Source organism: Colobus angolensis, unplaced genomic scaffold (genome assembly GCF_000951035.1).
Source record: "Colobus angolensis palliatus isolate OR3802 unplaced genomic scaffold, Cang.pa_1.0 Scaffold327, whole genome shotgun sequence".
Lineage (NCBI taxonomy): Eukaryota > Metazoa > Chordata > Mammalia > Primates > Cercopithecidae > Colobus > Colobus angolensis.
The window spans coordinates 3,880,346-3,902,078 of NW_012116566.1; the positions used below are offsets into that span (position 1 = coordinate 3,880,346).

Genomic DNA, 21,733 nt, shown 5'->3' on the forward strand with positions numbered 1-21,733 from the left:
TCTGCTTCAGTTCATTTCAAGTCCCCATGCTCTTCTGAACCAATTTCTGGTAATTTTCATCAGCATTAATAGTCTCTTCAAGAGATACTATATTCAGTGTTGAAATGTTAAATGTGATTAAATTTACTTGCCGAGGTGGGGGATTAACGGCACCCACATTGTCGTGGAGTACTTCTTCCAAAAATTGGAAACCGTAAAAACAGAGGCGGAGATGAAAAAGAATTAAAAAGGGAGACTTTCAGTTACTTGTGAGGCTGTGTCTGTAGAATCAGATGTAACCCTGAGGTGCTGCCCTGGCCCTGACTTTTGTTTGTAGACGCTGGTACGTTTGGGCATGTATTTGGCAAATAGAGTGCATGCATATTGACCAGATGTCTTGCATATTCCATTTAGGAACTTATTTTATCTCTGGGTATGTAGAATTAAATAGGAAATTTACATTTCTTCATTTAAAAATTTATAAACCTGACCTCTCCATTAATTTTGTTATTATTCTGAAACAAAAATCAGTAAAATTATTTTGCACATCCAGTGTGCTCTTGATTATTTACCTCTAATATCTCATTAAATCTTCACAATGCCCCTACGTGTTAGATATTATCCCAGTATGACTGATGTGAAAATTTACACTAAGTAATTATTCCATTACATGGTATTTCTGAGATCACAGAATTAAATGAGCACAGGATTGTGCACCCACGTGTACTTAACTGAAGCTGACCCTCCCTCCTTCAGCCTTCTTCTATCCATGGGTATTGCTCAATTTAAGCATCTCACTTAGATTTTAGAAAACCCTCCTAGATTTCTGCCTGTTCATAGACCCCTCTCCCTGCATACGCCCCTTCTGTTCTGTTTTGTGATTTACCTCCATTCAGGTGGTCCAGGCACTTTTCCCTTACGAAAACCTTTTTGACCCACTGAGCAGCATGGAGCTCAGAATGATGGTGGATACCATGGGAACTACTGGTGTCCGAATTCCCAGGACAACTGTTATAAATGCAGCTTCCTCACTCAGTTGCATTATGGTTGCAATAGAGGCTACACCCATCCTAAGGAGGGCAAGTGAGTCTATCCCTGTCAATTTTATGTAAGAGCTTACTGTTTACATTCATTTTTAGAAGGAAGCCAGAAAAACTTCATCAGCCTTGCTTAAAAATAGCATTCATGTCTTGAGAAACTTTGAGAAAACGTTTTCATTAGATACAAAATTCTTAGTGTATTTAACCAGGTATGAAATAGGCCCCTTTGTTGTAGTGTAAAGGAAACAATATGAGATTGGTGGTCAGAGGCTGTTTTCTGTGCTGGTACCAATGCATTCCAATTGTGTGATTCTAAGAAAAGATGCATGTGTTTTGAATATAACTTTCTCAGAATAACAGTAGCAACCTTCTTATCACTGTGGTCCAGGCTCCATGTGATGCTGCCTATGAAGTGTGTGATGTCTTCTTCTTCCATCTGTAGAATATTTTACCGGAGCAAGATTAGGACTGAATATTTCTATATGTAAACATTTGTTTTTTGAAGATGTGTTGATATTATTTATCTTAGAAAAGGTGGATAGTCACAATTTTTGAAGGCTGAATGCTGAAGGAATTTAAAGTTACAAGATGAATATCCTGCATGAGGAATGCACTGCCGTTACTTCAGTGTGCTTAATGCTCTCACCAGAACATCTGTCAGCATTTGTGAGGTGCGAAAAGGTGTAGTTCAGTGACTCTCATTCTCCATTTCCTTCTTTTTCTTTTCTTTCATTGTTTAGTTTTTGGTTTGTTTATTTCCTAACTGGGGCCATATATTTTGAGAAAGAACAATAGAATAGAATCAGGTCCCACTCTGATGTGAACTTTATTTCATTTCATTTTCTTTTCCCTAGTATGTCCCAAAAGGGCTTTAAAGCTGCTCATTTTAGTCACTTAATCCCTCTCCACTTCAATTTCCATAACTGCAAAATTAAAAGCTTCAATTCTATGATCCCTTCCAAATGAGTAGGAATTTATTGTCTCATACAGGGGCTTCCCAGTGCCAGGTTAGGGTAGAGTCTAGCTGCAATGCAGACCAGATTAGCAGAAATGGACTCTCACTTGAGTCCCTGGCCTATTCTGTGTGAGTGTCTCATCCACTGGTTTCCATCCTTTGTTAATCTCACTCCTTGCTCAGTAAAAGTCTTCTGAGTAAGAACATCTATTCTATGCTCATTTATTTATACGTGATACATATACTACTGTAGTGACATTTATGTTAGAAAAATATAATAAAAACTAAAACTGAGAACAGTACATTTAAACAGAAGTTCAAACCTTCCCTTCCCATACCCCACTTCAGAGGCAACTGCTGCCCTACTAGCTAAGCTGCATCGCTGAGCATATTGTAAGGAAGTTAACGATCAAATTTGAAACCTGAGATATGAGAAATAGGTAATTTATGAAGCTTAGACGTTTATCCTTGTAAGACCCCCTGTCTTGATTATTACTGGAGTTGGGGATCAACCAAAGATGACAGTTGTATAATTTTGAATGATTGCTGTTGGTTTGCAAATGAGTCCATCACCACCCGTGATTCTGCAGATAGGGAGCCAATAAGATAATGTTGACATCACAGTGCAATCCATCCGGGGGCTGGAAAACAATCCAAAGTGTGTTTGCTGATCTGTGTATGCTGATGACAAACGGTAGACATATGTTTATATATCCCTTTGGATATGCTGTTTAATGGATCACTATCAACCTGAAAAAGAGTCTGTGGCAAATCATTGAGCTCTGTACTTTATATTCAAAACTATAATCAAAGATGGACTAATGTCTTCATAGCAAGCTATAGAATTTTCAGGTTACACAGGGCTAAGAAAATAAGCATATGTTTGATACAGAATTCTGTTTCAAGAAGAACATAAAGTGCTGAAAAATATGAGATAAAAGAATAAAAATTTGGGATCCACGCCCCACCTTGTCTGCAGGTTCAGTGTTATCATCTGAAGAGTCTGTAGTGTAGGTAAGTCTGGTTTGACAGGGATTCAGAAAAAAACTGATTACCTAGTTGAATTCAGGTTTCCTCTAAAGCAGCTGTTTCATAATCGGAAGAAAGCTACTGTAACCTTAAATTATATTATTGGAAGTTTGATTTCAAAGTTACAAGAAAAGAGATACTTTTAGACCATATGTGAAATCATGTGTAAACTGTTGGGTGTTTTGAGTTGTGGAAGAGGAAATCGAAAACAAGAGGGCAATGCAAAGGTGTGGGCAGAGGAGGAGGAGGAGGGGGCTTCTGAAAACAATGACATAACCTCTAAACTACCCCTGTTTGAATTACAGAAGAGAAGATGTGGTTTTTCAAAGTCTACTGTGTCAGTGAAAAAGTCAGTCTCACGCTTTGGTAAATTAGAAGACAGAACTAGAACAGAAGGTAGAATCATTTTATTTTTATGAGAAACCATACTATGAATTTGATTACCAGAGCTATCCTTCCATGGAATGGTATGCACTGGGGTTTGAACTGCTTTTCTTGTCGACTTTCACTGAGAAACTGCTGGAAAGGCTGGCTCTTGAAGGAGAAGGATGATGAATAAAATGACTTTCTAGATCCCATCCACATATAAAATTCTATGAGACTTTAAGACGTTGTACCTAGATTGATTAAAGAACTAGATCAGGTTTTGATATGTAAAATTCTAGAAAAGACATAATAATGTATGCATTACCCATTTTTCTGCATGCTAAGGTTTCTGCAGGTAAGGTGCAAATTTTGAAGACACTGCCGAAGTGAATAATGTACCCTTGTTGTTTAAGACAGAAAAATAATAAGAAAGTTAGATTATTCCCATAAATATGTATTCATTCCTTACATAAAACTCTATGGAAAATACCTTAAATTATATACTGAATATCTGTTTCCTCACTTAGCAACTGGTTAACCATGGGTAGTCTATCTCTCTGTTTCCCCATCTGTAAAACAGAAATAACAATTATAATGGTGATATTATATCCTGAGTCCCTAAAGAGTAGTCAATCCACTATGGGAAAGGAAGGAGGACATTGCTTTTTGGGAGAAAAAAATGGCCTAAGTTTATTAAAACATCTTCTCCATGCTGAGTAGAGTAGGATAGGATTTAACTCATTGGGTTTAACTAAATCCAAGGGTCTACAGTATTTATTAGATATGCATGCTTTGTTGACTGTCTAATTTCTGAGTAGACTGTTGCTTTACCCACTTGAATAGCAAGGGAAAATTGTTTGGGAAAAAAATTGGCCCAATATGTAGGGAACAGCTGCCAGGATGATGCATAGCTTGCTGCTGGACGCCACAGCCAGGGAGGCCAGTGGTGATCAGCCTGGCCCTATCAGGTAAAACTGCAGTTGATGGAAATTATAGTCCCCAGTTTCAGGGGACACAAAGATAATTTGGTTGTTCCTAAAAAGGCATAAACAAAATGTTGGCTAAGCACAGACAGATGTTAAGGTTATACTTTGTACATGAATTCATGTACTTGAATTTGGTTTAATGGAGTTGAGCTTATGGTGTAAGATCTTGCAGCTCATTATAACTAAGTTGTTATGGGCTGCTAATTTGCTAGAAGCTGCTGTATCATGAGCCAGCCCAACTGCCTTGATGGGTCTCCTGGTAGTTAATATGGATTAAATGTGAATCTTTTATTTTTTCCCCTGTGGTCTCACATAATGATATTAGCTTGTCTACGGTGTGACAAATTCAGTGTACCGAGAGCATCTGGTACGCTCTTCTTTATGACTGAAAATAAGCCTGCAAACTTGATAATGCACATCCATTAAGACTTCCGCACATTGGAGCAATGTAGATGGGTGATGGCTGTGGAAGGAATCTGTTGGTCACAGTTCATTTTGCTCCAACTTATATAAACGATTTCAACGGTAGTACATTTATGACTGCTACAATCTTACAAGTTCTTGTTTGATTAGCAGGATGCAAATATGGATCTATCCTTTGCTAGGCTGTACTTAATTCTTTTCCAGCAGAGGAATTTTAAAAAGGAAAAAAAAAAAAAAGGAAAGGAACTAAAACCTTCACAGCTTGAAGACAGGTTTAAATTCAGTCTTTTGAAGTTGATCTGAGAACAGATCACACTGAAATGTTCAAATCATCAAACTGCTTTAGTAAAGAGAGTATTTAATTGAATGCACAGTATTGTAAGAAATGAACAGTAAAATCAATCCTGTTGTCCCAAATGGATTTAAACAAGTTAATATGAGAATGTTCATGTTTTGAATATATTACTTCCTAAGCAGCAGGAAAATATATTTCTCAAATGAAACAAAAGTGTTGACATGCATGCATATATTGCATACCTTATCAAGAATAGGAAAGAGCAGTGGGCCAGCTATCTCTGTATTGCCTCTGCTATCCCACTGACTGAGTGATCCTGAATTATTCACTTAACCTCTCTGACTGCCAGTTCACTTTACCTGTGTGATTGCCAGTTCACTGCTCTTTTTATTATTTATTTATTTTTTATGATGGAGTCTCACTCTGTCACCCAGGCTGGAGTGCAGTGGCATGATCTCAGCTCACTGCAACTTCCGCCTCCCGGGTTCAAGTGATTCTCCTCCCTCAGCCTCCAGAGTAGCTGGTACTACAGGGGCCTGCCACCATACCTGGCTAATTTTGGTATTTTTAGTAGAGACGGGGTTTCACCATGCTGGCCAGGCTGGTCTCGAACTCCTGACCTCGTAATCTGCCCTCCTCAGCCTCCCAAACTGCTAGGATTATAGGCGTGAGCCGCTGTGCCTGGCCCAGTTCACTACTTTTTACACAAATGGATTATACTTTATATCCTAAATCAGTTATTGGGTCATTGTGAAGAAAAAATAATTAGAGTAACAATATGACTGTTATTATGCAGATAATAAAACTATTATGCTATTACGTTAGGGTACAATTTTAATAATAACTCCCTCTTACCTGATGTCAGCCCTATGGTAACCTCCGTCCCCTCAATCAACAGTCGATGTGACAGCAACAATTAAAATCCACTCTAGAGGCAATGAGGAACAGGAGCTATGAAAAATAACACATGAAATGGTTAGGAAAAAAATGTCAGCGACATAAATGAAGCAGAAAAAACTGAGACTGTTTTTTTTTTTTTTTTTTTTTTTTGACTCTAAGAGCCCATATCTACTGGTGTCTGCAGCCCAAGTGGACTTTATTGTGTTCGCCTAATTATGAAAAAGCTCTGCAGTTGACAGGGACCAGCAAACTAACATCCTTACGGCGCATCCTTACAGCGCATGTTTACATTATTGACCTTCAAATGTCAAAAACATAGTTAAATTTTATTAACTATTTCCTTGTCAGTGAAACACATGAGTTCCATAAAATTTCAAAGGGTTTCTTATTTGGAATATGGAAATAGATGAGATGGGGCATCAAATTCAGTAAATGAGGAAAATCAGGATCATTGTTGAGTATCAACCTTTTACTTATGTCAAACTTCCAATGTAATTTGCCTGATAGTAAATTTGCGCCTAATCTCCCATCAGATGGAATCTAATTGCTCTCTGAAACACATCCACACACATTCAGTATTTGTCAACATCTGTGCTGAAATTCCTGCTGCTGAGTCTGGAGTGACATCTCTTTCACGTGGTCAAATAATAACCTCCCATTGTCCATCTCAAATACTAGTTCCTGCATGTGACGTTGCCCTCCTTCTCCTCACACCCTTCCATCATTTCTAAAGGAAAGTCATCTTTGAAATTCATTTGTATCTCATTACAATTTAGCTTTACTTTGCATTCTATTTAATGATGCATCGATTTCAACTATTTTACTAGACTTAGAACTGTCAGCAGGATCCACACCTGAATTAATTTTATGCTCATATCTTCCCTGACTGCGTCATTCAGCACCTTGCAGAATGGTTTCCACATAAGCATCTGTTGCCCCACTGCTGTTTTACTTTATTCCATACATGTTGATTTGATACCTAATATGTGATAGGATACTAGATATTTCAATGAAGAAGACAGTGTCATTCTTGCTTTGAAATAAAACATAATGATAAGTCAAAAATAATTGGAACTTGTGATTAGCTGCCAGGTAAAGTGTGAAAGGCTCAATACAAACCTGTGGTCGTTGTTAGTGAAAAGGTGGCACTCTCTTGGCATTTCATGTATGCACCAGAAAACTCTGATATTGTGGGTATTTAAGAGAAATTCAGCAGTAGTACCACCATATTGTTGGGGGCAAATGTTGATTTCCAGTGGTCAAATTAGATAACTCACTGGGAATTCTTCAGCCACCAAAGAGACTGGAAACTTTTCCTAGTCTTGAAATACTGACAGACATTCAACTCCCAAACAGCTACTGAACTCTGAAATTCATTAGAACATTTTATGTTAGGAAGAAGGTAAATGATGAGAAAACAGACTATTCTGCTAGAAAAGAGGTAAATGATGGGAAAATGGATTGTTCTGCCATGCAATGATGTAGTTTAAAAATATCTGAAAGTGTCAATTTTATGACTGAGTTTTTTTTTAATGTAGATTTTACAATTTGGACAGAGGACTTTGCAGCGAGGTTGATAGAAATCAAGTATCTACTGATGCTTTTCTGAAAAGTCAGAACAGTGTTCTTCCTCACTCTGCAAAGTTTTACATACATTTCTTGGTGGCCAATAAAGGCAGCATATCTTTGAAGATGCTGTCATCTTCTAATATAACTGTACTGTAATAAGTAACCTTTTAAAATTAATTATATATTTATATATAATTTTAAAATCTTATTTAACTGCATATATTATATCTAACTACATTTTATATAACAATATGTTAAGAAAAATTAATTTTTATCCTTTGGAAATAAGGATCCACTAAAAGATTCTAAATAAATGAGTAACATAATCACATTTGTTATTTTTAATGAAAATTTTGGGCTGTATTGTGGAAAACAGATGGAAAACAATATGAGCAGGGCAAGAGACTAATTAGGATACTGAGTTTAGGAATCTGGGCAAGAGATACTTGTGGTCAAACCTGAAGTGGTATTAGTGCATCACTCAATGGGCAGATTAGAGATGATTTGTTATATATGTCTGGAAAGGACAGAGTCTAGAAAGATTTGCAAATCTGTGGATCAGGCAACTTGGGCAATGATGCTGTCGTTCTGTGAGACAGGAAAATGAAGAAGTGGGAGTAGGTTTGTAGGATTTGGTTGATTTGGGTTTTGGATATGAACCTCTTGGTTTTGGGAATGAATGTCAGTGGATAAACACCAAGAACTAGTCACTGAGTCTTTGGGAATGGATGAGCTTGTTCAGAGAAAGTATAAGAATCACAAGGAGAATGGTCGCTTAAGAGAGGAAGAGACAGCCACGGAGGAAAATGAGAAGGTCAGCCAAAGAGGTGAAAGCAAGCAAGCAACAGATAGTGTGTCAGAAACCATCAGAAGAGTTTGTGCGGGAAAGAACAAGAGACCAACAAAGTAAAATGCTGTTACCAGGTCAGGTCAAGTACACGATGTTTGGTGATAAGAGCCTGTATAATTATTCCATTGATATGGATATTTAGCTATTTAAGTTTCAACAAAGAGCATTGAGTAAGAAAGGATAAACATCATCCTTTGTCACTCAAATATTTCTGTTCTGAAAAACTTATTCCTAAAACGGGTTAGTTATACAAAGGATGTACAATCATGACACAGAGAGTAGAGGCGAGAGAGAGAGAGAGTGAACAATTCATGGAAAAAGATCATTGAACAGAAATTCTGCATTGGAATTGCTATAAAAGTGACTTAATGTCATATTTTAAATTTTCCCAGATTGATGTTGTCAGTTTGCTCTTCACTATTGTACATTTTCTCATATGGATGCAAACATTATTTGTTGAGGTCATCTAAGGCATCCATCTACTCATCCATCTATTCCTCATGTATTGAGAGCACTCTATGGTAGATGAGACGAAGGTGATAATGCAAAAGCGTGGTCCCTGCCATCAAGGCATTATGGTCCAGGAGAGGAGACAGGAATGTAACTGACAGAATTCAAGAAAGCATTTTTGGTGCTATGAGACTGGTGGACAGTTCTTCTCAGGTGCTGAGATTGAGGGTGAGGTCAGAAATGTACATATATATAGAACAGATGACAATTAAATGAAGTAATGTGATTCATCACTGTAATATTGAAAGGCAAAGACATTTTTGCTAGACTTGAGGAATAAGGAAAGGATAGAGAAGAGGAAATGGATATTTGGAGCAATGAGTGAATAAATCCAGATTGAACACTTGCAGAGTCCATTTGAGGAAATGCAAGTCACTAATTTTGGCTGAGCCTAGGGTTCTGGTACTTCTTCTTTCACTCTTTAAATATGGAAAGGCTGCTTTCTCTACTATGGTATCAGCATAGGCAAAGATGTTGGTGCACACCCCTTCTCTGTCTTCGTTGCCCTTGTTTGGTATATCTGAGTTTGGCAGTGCCACTCTTAAAAGTTAAGGGCCATTATTCGAAGGAATTATTTCAGTTGTAGTGTGAACTTGAACAGTACTATAAGTATAATTCTTTCTATGGTTGGACATAATAATTCTAATATTTTATTTCCAGGCAGGTGAGGAAAACTAAAATAAAAGAGAGTGTGAAATGATGAGCTATAGTTCTTCCTCATTAGAGAAATTTGTGCTTTTATTTTGGTTGTATGGTTCCTGATGATGTAGCCTTCATTAAAACAGTGGATATAAATATTCCTAGAGTTTGAAAGCAATGGGTTTCTGAACTGTTAGTGTGGGTTTGACTTCTTGTTACAGTTCAGCTAATCTTTGGGAAGCTACTTAACATCTCTAAGTCTGCGATGTCTCCGACAATCAAATGCCTACCTTATTGAGTCAAAGTTGGAATAAATAAGTTAATACATGTAAAGCACTTAGCAGAATAAGGTACATGATAAGTAAATAGTTAAAATATTAATTGCCATTATATGCTATTATCATAAGTAAAATAGTCATTCCCAAGCAGATATGGGCATGATAATCACTAGTAGAACATTTTCAGAATGCACACGCTGGGCTCTGTTGCCTACACATTTATGTCTTCAGTTCTGGGGAAAGGAACCAGACATTTTTAAACAGTTCTGGAGATTACTGTGATAGACTTTAGAGTCACCCATATAATATTGCTACTAAATTTTTAAACATAATGGAATTGTTCGTCATCTTAAAATACCAAGAAATGTAGCCTTTGTTAATTTCATGGTCTTGTCATCTAGAATTAAATAAACTGTATTAACATACTTTATTTGGCTAACAAGGCATTTGGCAAGATCAAATGGCAGAGCAAAAGCAGATGGAACACTGCAGAGTGAAGGAGTTGGAGAGAAAGAGGTGTTTTGTTATATTTTTATTTTATTGAATGTGTTCTGGAAAGGTGCTTATGATTCCATTTCCAAGTCCTGATTCCTGTCATCTGCTGCCTTGCTGGGTAACCCAGGATGACACTGTCATTGTTTAAAACATTAGTCTGTCAGTTTTGTAAACTTTCACAGACAGCACTTTGCTATAGTTTCTGACTCACCAATGAGGTCTACACGGCTTTACAGTTGACATTGATTTGTTCCATTCCATCTTGACATCGTGGCTTGTTCTGTCCAGATTTGTTGAACACTCTGCTGTAGGCTTCCAATTATTACCCTGTCATTTGTGCCGCTTTCCTTTCAGACTTGGCTTGGCAACATGTCTCAGTGGGATAAAATTAACATTGCCAAGAGGCGTGGCTGTAGAGTCAACTCGTTCATGTGAAATGGGAATTAAAAGTGATATAAGAAAAAAGATCACCCAGGCATACTCAATGGTATTAATTGTTGGTCAGTGCAGAGAGGAGAGACACCAGGCGGCAAGAACTCACCTGCAGAGTGGCAAAGTAGGACAGAGAAACCACAGTTCCGTACCCCAATCCTCTCCCAGGTAGAACATCTAAGGAAAAAGTTTAGACAATGATAATGACCATAATCTGCTTTCTAATTAAACACTTCAGAACACGTGAACAGTCTCTATTGTTCTATTTTGCTCTATTATTGCAAACACTGTCACTAAGTCAGACTCCATAAAACCATTTAATCTTAGCTGCAGAAGAAATACAGAATTGCTGTTTCATTCTCTTATTTTACATGCAGCTAACTCGATTGTGGTGGCATTTGTGCATCTGAGAACCACGTCTCATCTAGAGACAGGATAGGCCAGACATGGGGATAGAGAATGAAGTATGGGGGCTATAGCGGGCCACTGGGGGAAATAGATAATTTGCTGAGACTCTGGCAGTAGCCAGTGGATATATTAGCTAGTGGTCAGTCGTAGGAAAGGAGGAGGGAAGAAGTCGAAGTGGAGCAGAGGGATGCTCCACTTCTGTCAGAAGGATGTCATCAGACAGGCCGAGCCTACCATCCAGTGGAGCCACCAGCAGGAACAGGTGTGGAGAGGCACAGCATCCTCCCCAAGAAGGCTGAGTAGTCAACAAAACGCTTCTGTACAGGCCCAGGCCTAGACAAGGACTTCTGTCTGTATTATTGACCCAGGGATTTGCTCAAAATAGAACTAGGTATGAACCCAAATTTCAGAAATAGAGGACACAACAGGAAAGTTGACTGAAACTTGAAGTATGGGACTTCAGACATTCTTTAAATCTTTCTAAACAGGAACATGACCAGCATCTTGGTGTGGGATATGGTTATGCTTGGAAGGAGAGCAGAGGGACCAACCTATGCCACTAGAATATTCCAGCTCAGGGGTTCAGCAGATGGCACAAAGACCTGGGGCATTTTAGATTCACTCCTACTCTGACCTGTCCTTCTTTGCCCTTAGCTTGCCGAGTTATTTTAGAAGATGATCTGACTGCCAAATGAAGAAGATGCATTGAACCCTTTTGTTAACCCCTGCTTCCGTGCCAAAATGGCAGTAAGACTTTTAGAAAGGGTTATAACCCCCTAAACATAGAGAGTGGGTAAATAAAGAACCATGTTTCATCAAGTTTGAGAGGCCATCAGTTTTTAGAGTTACTTAAAGCACTGTGAAGAAAGCAACAGTACTTCCAATAAAGAGTCACACACTATCAAATGCAAGTCATCCCAATTCATGAGCTGGTAAACCCAGAGATACTAAAGTGTGAAAAATGTGTGACTTAGAATGGATGAAATAAGGTAGATGGACAAAGTGGGAAATTTCTTATACCCAAGGGAATGCAGTTCTAAGCAGGAGGACGAGTTAAATCATAGACCAATTTACACAGGAAAATCTCTCAAAAGGTGTGGAGTGTGGGTGCAGGGGGCACGAAGTGTAGTGGTAAGCCCCGGAGATTGGCTGAACACTGATGTAGATATCAGCTAGACCTCCAAATCCCCTACCCTACCATGCCAAAAACTGGAAGCTTATTCTCTGGAAGGGGTGAAATTAATTGTCTTGACTCAGGGACCACAAGAAAAAGTATTAAAAGTGAGGTATTGAATACAGTTTTACTTGCTAAATTTTGAGACCCACCCTTCTCCTCAACCTTGTTCAGCTTTTAGAGCAGGCAAATGTTTACACTGAAAGCTGGAGCTAGGAAGAGCCTTTTCAGGGGATGCTGCATGATGTTCTGCACACAGTAGTTCTCCTGGAAGGCACAGCTAACAAGTTTCACTCATGCAGGTGCTCATACACGTGCCAGCTCTTTCACCCCAACAGCCACATAGGAGCAGACTGCCAGGGAAGCTGAGATCCCTTCAAAAATACATATTTAAAACAAACAGAAAAGTCATAAACTAGGAACTATGCAGACAGAAGAAAACAAACAGGACCACATTAATATTGTGGAGAAAGAAGAGAGATGATTTTACATCCATAGAATAAATAGCAGATGCAAATTAAAAGAAATAATTCAGAGAATAAAAAATAGCTCTGAGAAACTAAAAGCACAATAATAGCAATGAATTATTCATTAAAGACCTACATGATCAAATGGATAAAACTTTTCAGAAAGTAAAATAGAAGATAAAGAAACATAATACAAGAGAAGAAGACTAAAGGAAGAAACCTTGAGGAGTAGATTTTAGCATCTGAATAATGAGAGTTGAAGAAAAAAACAAGAGTAACAGGAAAAGTGTTAAAAAGGAGAAGAAAAGCATTAAAAATTTTGAAAAGAATTTCTTAGAATAAACAATAGGTTTTGATTGAAAGATCCCTAAATAAATAGATCACTAAATGTGCAGCAAAAATGTCTAAAAATAGAGATATATCAAGACATGTCACCATATACAACATGTTTTCTAGGAGAAAGTAAAAGCAGATTTCATTAAAAAAAAAAAAAAAAAACTCAGAAAGTTTTCACACTTCTCAACAGCAACATTGGAGAGTAGGAGATAATGAAGCAAAAAATCACTGTCTCAAAACCCTGAAGGAAATTGATTTCCAACCCGGAATTCTCTGTTTCTTTACCAAGTCCTACTATTCACTAAGTGTGAGAGTAGAATAAAAACATGTGAAGATTTGCAAAATGTCAAAACATAATGCCTCCCATTCATTATATCTCTGTGTATCTTGAAAGACATTTTCTACCAGGAAAGGAAATAAAGTAGGAAAATGAAGAAGACAACTCCTAGAGGAGACAGGAATCCACAGAAGAGAGGGACGAAGGAAATCTCCTGCCTGAAGAGGGAGAGAGATCCCAGAAGACAGCTGTGCAAAGAAGGCAGCCAGGCCAGATTGGAGCAGCTCCAAAAACTCCAAGAGAGATTTCTTCAGTAGTTGATATTGACATGTTATTTCATATGTTTGTGTGGGGAGAAGTTTTATACAAATTGGAGGAGTTTGGGATTTGATAAGTTCATAGACAACTGAGCAAAGGAACAAAAAACTCCAAGTTCTTAAATTAGGGAAAATAAAATGTTGTATGTGAATGGAAATGAAACTGTGGAAAAAATAGCATGTGCATCTTGTCTTAGTCTGTTTAGGTTGCTATAACCAAATACCATAAATTGCACTGCTTATAAACAGCTGAAACATTTCTTACAGTTCTGGAGACTGGGAAACACAAGATCATGGTGCAGGCAGATTTGGTGTCTGGTGAGGGCCCACTTCCTGGTTCATCTCATCACCTCCCAAAGGCCGTAACTCCTAATACCCTCATCTTGAGGGTTAGCATTTCAACATGTGGATCTTGGGCAGCGGATGGAGACACAGGCATTTAGACCATAGAAATGAAGAAGCCTCAATATGGTTAAGACGTAACAATTGTATGTTTCTATACTTCACTTCCTTAAATCTGGATCATACCATCCCAACTAATGCTATACCACAAAGTTCAGTAACATAGTTATTGAAGGAAGTAATGAGACCATGATGATGAGTTTTCTGATTTCAGTTTTCATGCTAAGTCAGCTAAGTCCCCCTAAGAGACTTTACATGCTTTTATCTACTTAAAAACATTTCATAAACTCCATTTAATTAAACCAAATAAATCATTAATTTAGGCTGCTTAGGACAAGTTATAAACTGTTGGATAATTTTTCTTGTAGTCCTAATGTATTATATGACTCAATAAGGTGCTATTCTAGGATGAAACCATTTAAATCTGGTTCTTTGTACATTTTAATAAACTTTTGCATTGTATCTCCAATACTTTCATGACTATGATCTCTGACATAAGTTAATTTCCACATAGTGGGGAGATTTAGGCTTTCTAACACTGCTGTGCTTTTTCTTATAACTTCTTTTACCATCGAATGTCCTGTCTAAACCACCAGGTACTCTAAATTCCCATGAAATCTTCATGTTTCTGGGCCGTCTCTGTATTACCTTTTTAGAACCTGGTTTACGTCACGACTTCTCTACCAGAATTACCCAGGAGAAGGCCATACCAGTGGTCCTTTATCTTGGCTTCTGTTGTTTCTTCTATTCTGCGAATCTAGATAATCTTTAGAGATACTTCTTCTTCTTTCTTGACAGTCTCACCTTCACTGAATTAATTTAATACTACATATTTACTTATAACCAGAATTACAAGTTTCACTAAATATATTCACATACTTCTAATTTTCCAATGAACTTCTTGTGTGCTCACCTGCCCTTATTAGCAGCATCCCTCTCTTGAATGCTGTTCCATCTCAAATTTTCCAAGAAACTCAGCAGCTTATTCATTCCTGAGAGGTCTGTCCTCCCTCAAACCCCAAACTGTGTTAGAGATGGATAATGTCATCTTTCCAGTCACTCCACAGTTTAAGTTTCCTCCAGTGCAATAGAATCTCATCCATTCTTGGGAAGATGCTATGTCTTCTCTAGATGCCTTTGGTCCACAAGAATGTCTATACCAAGGAGAAAAATCAATCCTCAGTTGAAAAATCAGTCAGTCATTTGAAGTTAGAGAACTTCCATTCTAGCTCCTCTTGTTCCCATTCACAAGCTCAGTTATCAGCTCCAAAGAGAATACCATTCCAGTTCAGGGTGGTGACATCTTAACAGATCCTAGCCTCAGTGGTGTGGCAGGGCCCAAACAGTTTTCCCTGTAAGCCATAGACCCTTGCCTTGGGTTAAGGTGAGCAATGATTGCCTTGAGAGGGTTTCCGCATAGCAGTGCAGAAAGGAGGAAGCCTAGCAGGGCCTGAGTAGTTAAGACAGTGCTGAGAGTCCAGGGAATTCATGGGTTCAAATATCAGAAAGGCAAGCTGCCCCTTCTCCTATTCAGCAAACAACTTAGCAGCCCATGTGTGTAAGGAAACTAGCAGAGACCAGGGAAAGAACCATCTGAAAGGATGTGAGGAAGTTGTGCCTGGTACTCACACAAAGGTGGGAATGTTTGCCAGCACCAACCAGCCAAGCTGGGAGACCCCATCGTCCTTGGGGCATTGAGTTGGGTCTCGGAAGTGTCTTGCCTTGGTAGGGTGGATGATTAGCCCTAGACTACATGCTGTCTAGACTACACGCTTCCCCTAACAAATCTAAAAAGCAAGGCTGACAAGTATCAAATTGCTTTCACATAACGTAATGTGCTTCATAAAAGAGCTGAAGACAATTATAGGAATACAAACCTATCCAGAACCCAAGAAGGTAAAATGAAAATGTCTGTGTTGAAAGATGATTACATGTCCAGAGGAGCAGAAGATACGACCCAGATTGAGGAAAAGAAAGTCAATCAGCTGAAACTAGCACAGATGTTAGAATTAACAAAAAGAATAATATAGGTATAATCAACATGTGCAAAAAGTTAAATAAAGTCATGAATGATACAAAAAAGACCCAAATGAAATTTCTAGAGATGTTTGATTCATCAGTGTCTGATATAAAAATACACTGGATGGGATAAATGGTTGGTTAAGCATTGCAGAAGTAAAGCTTAGTTAACTTGAAGACACCAAGAGAAGCTACCCAAATTAAACACAAAAGAAAAAAAATTTAATTGCAAGAGAATCCATGAACTGTGGGACAATTCCAAGTGGCCTAAAATGCACTTAATTGGAGTCATTGAATAAATAATGGAGAAGAGAAAAACAATTCATAAATAAATAATGGCCTAAAATATTCAGATATGATGGAATGTATAAAGCCAGAGGTCCAAGCTCAATAACCCAGGCATAAGAAACATGAAGAAAGCTACACAAAGCAGCATAATCATCAAATTGCCCAGTGCTTCTGGTAAAGAGAAAATATTAAAAGCAGAGAAAAATTGAAAAGAAAAATGATATACTGAGCAGAGATCCGGCCACTGCACTCCAGCCTGAGCGACAGAGCGAGACTCCGTCTCAATACAAATAAATAAATAAATAATAAAGAAACACTATATACATATAGAGAAATAAATTCAAGGGTAACTGTATTTTGTTGTTGTTGTTGTTGTTAGAAACAGTGCAAAGCAGAGGACGACACAGCAAAAATATCTTCCAAAATGAGAACCAGATACATACCTTTTTAAGGTCTGCCAAGCTGGAAGACTTCTTTACCCAAAGAACTGTACCATAAGAACATCTCTAAGGTTGTTTTTTCAGAGGGAGGGAAAATAAAGCCAGATGCAAATACAGATCTACATGAACAGATGAAGAGTCTTGGAAAATCTGACTGCGTGCTGGGAAGGAAGCTTGCAAATGAGAAAGTCATCTCCCATTGTCACCCCTCCTGTGAGACAGACAAGAGGTAAAACCATGGAGAAGTCACAGCCTGAAGCAGGGATGACCAAGAGCAACAGCCGTCCTAGTAGAAGCCCCTGGTTTATGAATTCTGACTCCAACTACTGCACTGTTTCACCATGTTCAGCTTCTATAACACAGGAAAGTGGGCAGCAAATTAAAGTACTTCAGATGCTACAAAGAATGAATTTCCATCGACATGTGAGGAGTTCTGTTTGGTCTTCAAGTATTATGTTTTTAAAGGTGTTGTCAACTTAAAAGTATGGGTGGGTTTCCTGTTACGCACTTATGCAAGAGTGTCCTGGGATAGCAAGTAAATAAAATCTTATTTTCTGGAAAGATATATTCCTGCAACCTTCTGAGTTTAAATTCTCCAAAACTGACTCCTGAGCTGTTTTTCAGTATGAGAAAGCATTCTTTTCTTGTTTCTTATCCCCAAAACATAACTGTTTAGATAATGTATTTTTTAAAAGGTATTAAATGTGACTTTGTAAAAACTTTTCCTACCGTTTCTTATTAAAATATATGATTTGCTCTGGTTATTTTTATTTTTTAAAAAACTTAAGTGTATGGAAAAAGAAAACATAAGTACTAAAATATGGAACCAAAGCCCTGTTGTTGGAACAGCTGAGATTTTTGAAGTTCTGATTGATTCATTCATTAAAGTTTTCGACAGTGGATTTGAGGCAGTTTTGTAGGAGCATTTTTCATTGGTTCAATTGTCTGTTTTTAAGGCGATATATCAAATATCTCAAGGGTTATGTACTTTGTAATGAGGCTGTATAGAATTGGTGTCATTGTCTTTCTGCTGGAATGCAAAGTTATGAAGAGTGTGGGTTATAAAGCATTATTTTCTTCAGTCTACAATATATAAGTAATATGAAGAAAAGAGTATACACTAGAGAGTTGGCCAAGTAGGGAATAAACACAATACTCCAAAAGATAATTAAAAACTGAACTTTTTTCTAATCAAATGCTCTACTTGTGGTGTGAGGAGTATCAGTATCTGCTGGGTGCTGACCGTCTGCCAAAGATAGCACAGGATAATTTTTCATGACAGTGTCTCCTTTAATCCTCATTTCCATCTTATTAAATAAGTCTTTAAGTCTGTTTTACAAATGATGAAACTGATACTTACATGAATTAACTTATTCACAGTTGCATGGCCAGTGTGCCCCAAGCCCATCTAACCTTCGAATCCTAGTTTTATTGCACATTTCTCAAATTTAACATCTTGGAAAATCATATTTTTCCCCCTCAGCTGTCCTATCATTTTGGTCTGAATTTCACCTGTCATGTAGATGATTGAATTGATCTTGTGCATGGGTTTCTTTCAGGAATTACAGTTTGAAAGGCTGACCCGAGAGCTGGAGGCCGAACGGCAGATCGTAGCCAGCCAGCTGGAGCGATGCAAGCTCGGATCCGAGACTGGCAGCATGAGCAGCATCAGGTACCAGCGCGGCTCTGTTCATTGTGCTTTGAGTTGCCACTGCAAGTAAATTGTGCTGTGTCTCTTCTTTCCAACCCGGTGGTGGAATTGGAACATTCAGTCAAATGTTGGAAAGAAATTGTAACTGACCTGATTTAAGATGTTCCAAAGGTGTCCAAAATGTCCTGATTTGTACTTGAAACTCTTTTAACAGAATTAATGCCTGCCCTGAATGCAAATTATACGTAATTTTGCACAAAGGAAGGCTTTGCATTCAGCCAGCTTGCTGGAAATAAGGAGATGCCAAGTCACAGTCTCCCAGTTTGGGTCTTTTTTTTTTTTTTTTTTTTTCCTAAATGATCCAGAGTTCCAGGTTCCTGAAATAAAAGTGAGAACATTCTGGTGGAACCAGTCTTGGTTTTGCTAATACATAATGCTAAGTTACAAAATTGCCCCTTGAAGATCAACCACGTGTGCAGTTCCCCACGTGTAAAAATATTTAGTCATTCATAAACATAAATGATTATTCAGTTAGTGATTAGTTTCAGATAATGAAATATATGTTTTTAAAACCTATAGCTTTTTAGCCACTTGACCACAAAATAAAATTATCCTCCTTAGAACCAGGCTTTCATATATGAAAATGTAAGCGTATATGTGCATGTGTGTGTGAAAGAGACATAAGGCTTAACTTCTATTTCTCAAAAACATTCTTGTTAGATGGTGTGTGTTTGGCACTCTACTGCATTTTTAGGGAGGAAATCAAAGCTGTTATGGCAAATAAACTCCAACACTGCAGTGAACTCAACACAATAGTAGTTTGTTTCTCTCTAAGGTAGCGGACTGAGGCTACTTCTCCATATAGTGACTCACGCCCTCTTTCTAACTTGATGACCTTGCCATCCCCTATGGCTCTATCCTGAATTGCATCGTCAATTCCATCACTGCACTCAGAGTCCATTAGTGAATATCAGTCACATGACCTCTCATCGATGGAAGTGGGTCAGGGTCCTGGGGTCAGCAGCCACTCTGCAGAAGCAGGAACATGAGTTTGGTGGACTCTTAGCCACCTGCTGCCACAAAAGAATAAAAATATCTTTGTATTCATTGCTCCAAAATACTTTATCTTTGTAAGAGTATAACTTTGTAATTGGAGCATTTTGTATTGGAGTCACATGCTATTAAACTTTTAACATTGCTTAGTTTTTTTTTGTTTTTTTTTTTCTTTAAGTAGAAAACACTGCACTCTCTGTTGTTAAGCAGGGTTAACCACATGGATGGAATATTATTTTCCATTATAAAACCTTATCTAGGATATGTGGAAGCATCTGCCTCTGTATCCAAATGTATATGTTGCTGCAAGTAAGTACATCATGGTGTTTAAAACTCATCACAGACTTGCCTCAAACATCCAGACCAACCAAAGCAGAATGGATAATGAAAACGAAAAGTAAACTGTGTTCACTTGAAGTTGGTTTTATAAGTTGGACTAATTGAAGATGGTGAATTTAGGGAGAGAGAAAAATAATAATTTTAAGTGTATTTTTGCTTTACTACATCTAATTTTGTACATATGAGGAGCTTGCTGTTAAAGCTGAACATCTCCTGAAAAGCTAAGCCTGCTAGATTTTATAGGTCCATACACACCATTGAATTGATGTCGAGTTTGCTTTGAAGCCTCTTATTTCACTATTGGTCTGTTTTCCTTTTCAATTCATGTTCCTAATCTTTCTGCGTGACATTTTTCCATGTTGTACACCTTTTACGTGGTTTCACCCAACCCCAGCCCCTGATAGGAACAGGTCTAGGGAACTATGTAGTAACCTGTGCATCAATTTCCAATTCCTGATTGGATTGTAAATGGACCTGACCAGACTGTGAGTATCAGGGCTCTTACTCTGGAGGATATGAAATAAGCAACCCAAAATCTGTGACATAAAATAGTGGGTGCTTGGCGATGGTAGCCACAGTGGCTTGTGTGCTAGTGGAGGACTCTGTGGTAACAGTGAGCCTCCCAACAGAGCCTCCCAATGGAGAAGCCAGTTGCCCTGAAAGTCAATGAAAGCAATATAGTTTTCATTAGGCCGGCTGCCTAATGTATATTTCATGTATATTGCATTCATGAAATTACCTGATACCTTCTTAAAAACTGTCCTCTTTCCTCATTTGATTTGATTCATGTCAAGTTGGTTTCATTTATTACATCCAAAGTGTCTTGAATAAAATATGTCAGTTAATTCCAAGGTAGACAGAAAAATGATACCATGACAACTTTTGATTCTTTACACTGTGTCTTGTATGTCTAGCTCACAGCTTATGATATATCATCAATAAATCTGTCTTAAATCTGTGCTAAATAATAGTGTTGAGTGACGATGACACTGTCTAATTATTTCCCTTTGCTATATACAATATCAGTCTTCATCAAGCTTAATTATTTTGTATTTTGAAAATCTCTAATGTATGAATCTGCATTTGTGTAATACAAGCAATTTACTTATACTTCTCTGGAGAACAGCTGATGCACAGCATAACTTCCACTGCTTGTTTGTTTGTCATAACCTACTTGTTTGCTTGGCTTCAGAAATGCAGCTTTCGGAATTCAAGTTTTCTTAAAGGTGATAGACTCCCCTAGTTAGCACATCAAAAGGGATATTTAAACAAAAATAGAGTATCAACAATTTTTTTTAAAAAGAGGGCTATTTTAAAAGTCTGCTAATTTCAGCATTGATTCATACCTCTTGATACTAGGGAGTGAGTAAAAGAGTTTCTTAGGGGAAATGAAACAAAATCAAGTCACAATTGCCAGACGTATTTTTATATAACAGGTAGAAATGACTAATGAATATGCTTGGGTTTTAATCTGACTTTAATGATGGTAGGAATTGTGCCATCTGATTCCCAAGAGCTGGTGCACCACCACACTCAGCTAATTTTTAAAAATATTTTTGGTAGAGACAGGGTTTCACCATGTTGGCCAGGCTGGTCTTGAACTCCTGACCTCAAACAATCACCTGCCTTGACCCCCCAAAGTGCTGCACCTGGCCAAAGATCCCTTTCTAGGTAGTCACATCAACATTTCAACTTTAAAAAAAAGTATCAGTATGCATTTGTAATACAAGTCAACTTCCTAACAGTCCATCCAGTAGTACAGGAGGGTGCTAGGAATTTGGAGGACAGACAATCTGGAGATCTTTATTGATGCAGC

At 37.9% G+C, this 21,733-nt stretch overlaps 1 protein-coding gene across 3 annotated transcripts in view; it reads left to right on the forward strand.

Moving 5' to 3' along the window:
- The window catches only part of CTNND2 (catenin (cadherin-associated protein), delta 2), a 935,009-nt gene that overhangs the window by 321,222 nt on the left and 592,054 nt on the right, over positions 1 to 21,733 (forward strand). For all 3 annotated transcript variants that reach the window (XM_011951767.1, XM_011951770.1, XM_011951769.1), the window contains one exon: positions 18,434 to 18,546. In XM_011951767.1, coding sequence (XP_011807157.1) covers positions 18,434 to 18,546 — 113 coding nt within the window. The remainder of the gene's footprint in view (positions 1 to 18,433; positions 18,547 to 21,733) is intronic.